The sequence below is a fragment of the Megalobrama amblycephala genome, unplaced genomic scaffold (genome assembly GCF_018812025.1).
Source record: "Megalobrama amblycephala isolate DHTTF-2021 unplaced genomic scaffold, ASM1881202v1 scaffold497, whole genome shotgun sequence".
NCBI lineage: Eukaryota > Metazoa > Chordata > Actinopteri > Cypriniformes > Xenocyprididae > Megalobrama > Megalobrama amblycephala.
Window position 1 is genome coordinate 142,284 of NW_025953413.1, and position 8,198 is coordinate 150,481.

The 8,198-nt window shown below is 35.1% G+C and overlaps 1 protein-coding gene across 1 annotated transcript; it reads right to left on the minus strand.

The window, feature by feature from the left end:
• Positions 1–684: 684 nt before the first annotated feature.
• On the minus strand, positions 685–6,521 carry LOC125261826 (butyrophilin-like protein 2). Its single transcript, XM_048180371.1, has 3 exons — positions 6,388–6,521; positions 1,214–1,558; positions 685–1,123 (listed from the first exon to the last, which is right to left on the minus strand). The coding sequence occupies exons 1-3, from the start codon at positions 6,437–6,439 to the stop codon at positions 744–746; spliced, it is 777 nt and encodes a 258-aa protein (XP_048036328.1). The 5' UTR covers positions 6,440–6,521; the 3' UTR covers positions 685–743.
• Positions 6,522–8,198: the final 1,677 nt, after the last annotated feature.

Consider the following 8,198-nt stretch of genomic DNA (forward strand, 5'->3'; position numbering starts at 1 on the left):
ATTACTAAGGGTGCCAATAATTGTGGAGGGCACTGTATCTTCAATCAGTTGTAGTTCTTGTAGTTTCTCTTTCCTTCAGTGATTCTGCTTGTTAACAGCAGGTGTTCATCAGTGTCTGGATTCACTCGGTCAAGTGGAATTAATCAGTAAACTAGTGTAGTGAATAGTGTATGAGGGTATAGGGTGTGAGGGTCGATTCTTAAAGCGGAACTCAGTAAGATTTGCGAAGCTCCCCCTACAGTTTCCTTCAGTGGATCACACTGTCATAAATACTCCAAGCACAGCTCTGGACTACAACGACTACAACGCTCACCATCGCAGTAGTTTTGCAAATACAGTACAAGAAAGAGGGGGTGGGTAATTTGCAAATACAGTACACTCGATGGAGGTGGGAAATTTTCGAAATTGTCTTATAAAGTCATAATATATACATTGTTTTTGAATTACCATAAAGATTTTGTCACTCTCGCGTGAACGTGAACATGAGGCAAGATTGTTTCGGGTCGATGCAGCTCAACTTGCAAGTGCTGTTTTCTGGCGTAGACGTGCCAGAGGGGGTTAGAGCTCGCCTCAAACACACCACTACAAGTCAATTAACCATCGTAAGAACTATTTATGAAGGTAAAAAAGTTACTTAGTTCTGCTTTAACACTGATAACACTGTTACATCAAAATTTTACAGTGTAGTTATTTTAACTGATTGCTGTCAGTTTTACATATAGCTCCTTTAATTGACTTCAAATTTATATGTAACAACACAACTCACCCAGTTGCTCCAGTATTGCAGTTATATTGGCTGATAAACCTCCAGCCTTAACTTGACACAGGTAAACACCTTTATCCTCTGTTCTGACTCTCTTCAGTCGTAGAGAGAAGTTTCCTTTGCGGATTTCATCAGTGAAGAACTCAACTCTGTTTCTGTATCGCTCATCTGATGAATCTGGTAAAGTCTCATTGTTTTGGTAGAGCAAAACCAGAATATCTCCGTCTTTGTCAGATTTCTTCCATGAAACCTCTTCAATTTGTTCAGATATGATGTGAGAGTCTACAAAGCAGTTCAGAGTGACGTCCTCACCCACAGATGCAGATATGGACTCATCTGAGCCTGATACTCTAAAGAGATCTGAAATAATATATAAATTGTCAGAGCATATGAATTCAATAAAGTGTTTTTCTTTAAAATTATTTTTAAATGATGGGGATTCACACTCACCAACATGTTTTATTTGAACCACAGTCTCTCCATAATCCTGCTGACTGTAAACTCTACATGTGTATTCTCCCTCATCTTCAGCTCTCAGATTGTCCAGCAGGAGGGAGAAGTTTCCATGTTGAATCTGATCAGTAAAGAAATGAGCTCTATCATGATAATCCTGCTGTTGGGCCTCTGGTCGACTCTCACCATCTTGATACAGATGAACCAGAGTCTCTGAGTCTGTTCTTCTCCATTCCACCTCCAGATCCTCCATTGGTAAAGGTTTATCAACATAACAGGGCAAAACCACTGAAGATCCCAGAGGAACAACCAGATCACTAAAGGAACCATGCACAGTTAACCCTGAAAAACATACAGAGAAATGAAGTAAGCTTGATTTGTAGTTTCTTGTATATTGGTTGCCAGTAATGTACTGTTCATTTACAGTTCACCTTTTTTACAGTATGTTACCGTGATACCACCATGGAAATTAACTTATTTAATTTGGAAAACCAATTGCTTCAAACAGTTTGAGTTTAAAAAACTAGTATTTGTACAGTGTTAGTACCATGAACTTATTTCATTTGAGTCAACTGAAGAAAAAAATATATTTCTTAAAATAAAACTGCAAACACTTGACGTGTAACAGTAAAATAATAAAAAACATGACTAATTCAAATCTTTGCAACATTAACCAGGTGGTTAATAAAGGCCAAGCAGGTGAGGTGATGGGGTTTTGTTAGAAAAATATCCACATTTAAAACTTTATAATCTAAAATAGCTAGCTTCCGCCAAACAACCATACACATACTGCACAAGCTGACTTGTGCCAAATGTAGTGGTGTTTGATTCTAGGTTTTTTAGAGTCAACTCCCGACTCCCACTGTAGGAGTCGATGGAATTTACCAAATTGATGGGATTTACCGTACATCAAAACAGGGTCATAAATAAGCCAAGATGGCAGTCCTTACACACTTAATTTATTTTTCCCCGACACAAAGCCTTAAAATCCCCTCATTAAAACAACACACGTTTAGCGAGACTGTCCAAATTAGTCCAATTTAGAGATGATTGATGAGTAGCCCATCAATGTTTCTAGTTGCCGAAACCTAATTTTACAGAGAGAAAAGTCATGAAAAACATCTGTGGTCGAATATTATGTCAGAATTAAATGAACGAGAAAGCAGGGATTGGTCGGGGGATGGCGCTAAAAGCACATGATCATTGTCTTAAAAGTGCTTGGACACGAGAGTTAAAGATACTAAAATTAATACAATACATAAAAAAATGCATACATGTACACTTATTAATGTGTTTATTGTTGATGTGAGGTTTTTTTTTATTATTTTTATGTATGGTTAGTTTAATGAACACGGTTAACTATGGAAAATCAAATCTATATTTATTGCAACAATATAAGCTACCATCAATACTAAAGCTGACATGGAGGTATGTTTAGTTACAAACTAAAGTCACTATGACTGTTATCTAAAAGTAAGCTACATAAATGTAGGCTATGTGACAAAGTTTCTGCGACAGCTCTCTGACGCGATTCGTCAGTGTCCGAATTCCTCACTAAATTTCATTCCTTGCTTAGTGCACTTAACCACAGACATTAAGCACTTAACTGCCATGCATTATGTAGGCTATGGATTCGAGAATCAGTAAACAAGTGAGCGATTCTGGACACAGCAACAGAGTCGACACCGAGAGTCAATTCCTGTGCTGGAGTCGACCCCAACTCTGGGGCTATTCAGAGTCGAGGAATTGACTCTTTTGGAGTCGACTCCCCATCACTAGCCAAATGAGTAACCCACTGATGCGATGTATGACGCCAGATGTAGGAGTATCATAAGCTTAGATGCCTCTCGCAGTTCAAACAAATAGAGCTGTGCAACAAAATTAAGTTCCTCTTATATCGAAATCCTCTGACATTTCTCTTTAAAATTTCTCATTTTGGACTTCTAATTTGTGTGTTTTGTTTTGCTCTATCATCTGCACACCTGTGTTAATCATTGTGCATGCGTCAAGTCAGAGTTTGCTCTTCTGCCGCAAATTGATGCATATGGCTATCTGCCAGAAGCTAGTTATTTTACTTTATAAAGTTTTAAATATGGATATTTTTCTTAGAAAAACCCATCGGTTGATTTCAGACTGACTTTATTAACCCCCTGAAGCCATATGGATTTTTTTTTATGATGGATGGATGGATGGATGCATTATAAATCACTACCATTATAAATTGTGTTAGTCTGAAAGAAGATAGTCAAATACACCTAGGATGGCTTGAGGGTGAGTAAATCATGGGATAATTTTTATTTTTGGGTGAACTAACCCTATAATGAGATAATTATTGATTCAGTAAGTGATAATTGAGAGTTAGTGATGGACACCTGCTGTTAACAAGTAGAATCACTGAAAGAAAAGAAACAACAAGAACAGAAAAAAAGCAGAAACACAACAACTACAACTGGCTTTCAGCCACAGCCTTAGATGAAATCAACTGCAGATAAAAGACATTAAATCTCTGTAGGGGAGGGTTAAACAACAAAAAGAGTATTACCCGCTTCACTTATTACTAATCAGACTGACTTTATTTCTGTCAGACTTCTACAGAAGTTCTTATTGAGAATTAACAGAGCTCTGGATGTTGTTTTATTGTTTCTTTTGATGTTACCATGATGGAGATTAGTGTTTGCTTTAGTTGGGCCCTTGACCCTTGTTTTTATTTGTCTGCTGTAACCATGTTTTTAAGACACATTTGTGGTGACAAAAAAAAGAAAGCAGGGGAAAAAATGTGCTTAGGTGATGTTGGTTATGTTTTGATTATGACATTAATTCATCCAGTGTCTAATCTGTTATCAGAAATGTGTTTTTTATATGTATAAATTTATTTTTTGTATTACCAACACTGTGATACTATAGCAGAAGATCAAGCAGTGCACAGTAATTAGTTATAAAGAATTTTTAAACTTATCATTTACAAAAAAAATTTGAACTATGACACCTTTATGACCTCTGAATGTTAACAGCAGGTGTTCATCAGTGACTGAATTCACACATATGTTTTCATTCATTCTGTCAGTTGGACTATATTAGTAAACTAAGTGAATAGTGAATGAGGGTACAGGGTGTGATTTGGAACACAGCCTCTGAGTTTCGACTTTGAGCACTGTTAATTCACGGTATATTGCTGTAGGCTACTTTATCGAAAACATCAAATATTACACAGAATGCATTGTTTTCTATGGAATAGTACTGTTTTGATGGAAAACAGCATGTTACTGTCAAAATTTGGCCTTTTTACAGCAATTTTTAAAGGGTTGGTTTAAGAAATAAATGTTACAAAGCTGGACAGATTGCCAGGAAATATAGCCTGCTAACCTGATTGGGGGCAGTTGTGGCCTAATAGTTGTATTATCTAAATTATCTTGAAACTGTGTGCAGTTGAATGGTTTCAGATCTCCATCCTGAAAGCACCCTCTAATTATAACATTTGAATATAAAAAAGCACCAGCCAATGTCCAAATCCTTTACTTGAAAATGGCAAGAGGCAAGAATAGCTACTACTTCGACTCTGCCTGTACAAAATGCCCAGATATTCTTGAATGTCCTGGATAATTTTGACCAATCAGGGTGCACAATGTTACTGGAACATCCCGTGCTGAGAACAGGTGCAATGTGCCTGTGAGAATGGAAAGTTCACCATATTCACTCTAACTAGTGCATCAATGCTTGATTGCCATTACGTTCAAGTTTATATTGACTTACATTGTGCATGCATGTAAAGGAAGTGAGTATTGATGATATATTTTTTGTTGTGACTAAATTCCCCAGTGTTAAATTAACACCATTCAGTGTTCATATGGGAACCACCAGCAGGGTGTTAAAAGCAACACTGAAGCAGTGTTAGAGTTAATTAGTTACTTAAGTGATTAATTGAGTGATGATTATTGTTCAATTGTTGATGACACCTGATGATAGGAAAGAGAAACACAAGAACAACAACTGACTTCCAGCCACAGCCTTAGATGAAATCAACTGAAAAGACGTTAAATCTCTCTTATTACTAGCCAGACTGAATTTATTTCTGTCATTCATCTACAGTTCTTTTTGAGAATTAACAGAGGTTTAGATGTTGATGTTTTATTTAAAATATTTGGTCGTCATTATGGTGATCAGTGTTTCATTTGGTTGGGCAGTTTGATTCTTGATTTTTTTATTATTATTATATTTTTTATGTCATGCTGTGGTATTTGTAACAGTATTTACCAAAAGACATAATTTGTTGCAAAGGAAGCCAGAAACAGAGGTGATCAGGTCATATATCTTTCATCATCATCATAAAGAAAAGAGATTGACTAATATAATCACTGACCAAAAGTGGATATTTGTTATTGGTAGATTTTTATCAACAATACTTTGTAAATGTTTATGTATCACACACTGTGTTATTACTGTATACACATGCTATTTTGGAGATGCTATTCGTCACATGCTTATAGCCTTAATCAGCAGTTAAGCAGCATTCACGTGCTAGTTGAACCCTCTTGTGGAGATGTAAAGAATAATCACCCAACATGTCACTGCTATATTCAGATTTACCATTTAATTATGAATAGCATTTAGTTATGTTTGTTAGATTACTTAAGTGGATGTTTGTTTATGGAACACCTGTATCCATGTGTGCATCTTTTTTTTTTCTTGTGTTCAGTTTGTTACAGAACCACACATATATATTCAAGCAAGTTCTCCAGTAAACTAAGAAAGACTCTAGACACTGCATACACTTTAAGTACACATCCACACAATAAATGAGGCCCCTGGAGAAGGAGAAAAATCACACAAAGCTGCTCATAATTGTAATATGAAAGATGCATTGTTTGTTTATGTTTTTTTTTTTTTTTTTACACTATTGAAGATGGTTGTGGTGCACACAATGATTTATTTCCTTTACTGTCTAGTCCAAATACAATATGTATACAAATATAATATTCCAAAAAAAGTATATTATTGAAATATTTGTAAGGAAAATAATATACAAATTCATTTCTAACACTTAAGCAGACACCTTAAAAGATCATGATCGACATAAATTCAGTCAAATGCATCCAAACCTTTGACTGATAATATAAGTTAACTGGATAATTTAATTCATAATTAGAATCAGTTTAAAGAGAGAATGTACATACCGTCAGATATTACTGGAATTACAGCCACATAAATAAACATAAGCAGATCCATGTTGAGTTCAAGTTACAATTATCTCACTGGATTGTCAAGGTTAGGGGTCTAAAAATGATCTGGAGCATGAAGACAAGCTGTTTAAACCTGTTTTACTTTCTTCTTTGTGACTGTGAAGGAGTTCAGTGGATTTGCAGCTAATCCTGATAAACCAGTTCTGAATAAGTTGACAAAACATCACTACACTGTAAAACCTTGCTGTAAAAAAAAAATTTCATTAAAGCAGTAATATGCTGTAGAAAACAATGCATTCTGGGTATTATTTGTAACTTTCGAAATCAAAAACTTACTTTAACTCAACAATACCTTTTTTCCTAGAGCTGTTGTAAAGCCAAAATCTCTGTCCATTAATTTTTCTATTATTATTGTGAAGCTTCTTTGAAACAATCTGTATTGTAAAAAGCACTATATAAATGAAGATGACTTGATTTTCGAGAAAGTAGCCTACAAGAATATATTGTGAATTAACAGTGCTCAAAGTCGACACTCAGAGGCTGTGTTCCAAATCACACCCTATACCCCCATTCACTATTCACTAGTTCACTAATATAGTCCACTTGACAGAGTGAATGAAAAGAAGTGATTGAATACAGACACTGATAAACACCTGACAAGCAGAATCACTGAAGGATGGAGAAACATAGATAGGTTCTTTCATAGATGTACAGAAGAAAATTAATACAATACAATACAATATTTATTTATATAGCACATTTAAACAGTCAACAAGTTTACAAACAATAAAACACAATCTATAAAACACACACTGTAGAATGGATGAGGTTCATTAAAATAAAGGATCATTGCATAGCAAATCAAGAAATATTAAATGCCAGGGAGAAGAAATAATTTCCAGAGTAGACTTGAAAATAGATAGAGTTGAGGCAGCGTGGATATGCATTGAGAGAATGTTCCACAACTTAGGGCCACCAACAGAAAAAGCACGATCACCTCTGTTTTTGAGAAAATAATAAAGTTTGTATTATTTTGTAGTTACCATTATGGTGATCGGTGTTTACTTTAGTTGGGCTCTTGACACTTGACTTTATAACATTAGTTTGTTTTGTTTTTTTTCTGCCTGCTGTAACTGTTTCTTTATAAAGCACATTTGTTATTGCAAGAAAAAGTCAAGAGGAAGTTGATCAGGTGTGTTTTGATTGTGTTGTGATGATGCCATAATCATAATGGACTCACTGATCTCTTCCTGTGTCAAATCCTTGTTTTTATGTTTTAATTTTGTATTTATTGATTTATAGTAACTCTGTGATTCTACAGCATGAGATCCAGCAATGTTTTAATAAACAGTTATTTTGAAAGATATTGGAATCATACAGTGCACAAAACATTTTGAACTCCTGCATCACGTCGACACACAGATATCAACAATCAGCATACTCAACAATGGTGACAATCAAAAGTTTCACATCTCAATGCATGCTGGGTTTCAGCATGGTACAAAAATCCCAGCATGCATAAATTATGCAGCTGAAATGTCTTTTTTTTTATTTTCACCATTGTTAAGTGGCATGTATGCATGTGCCTTAATAAATGTGCTTTGCAAAAACACAGTTAAATCAGCCAGAGAAAAAAAAAAAAACATTTACAAAGTCAATGGTCAAGAGACCAATTAAAGCAAATGCTTATCTCCACTTTTTCTTGTTCTTGTTATTCCTCTTTACTTCAGTGATTCTGCTTGTTAACAGCAGGTGTCCATCGCTAATGCTCAATCATCACTTACATTTTCATTACATGATTTTTT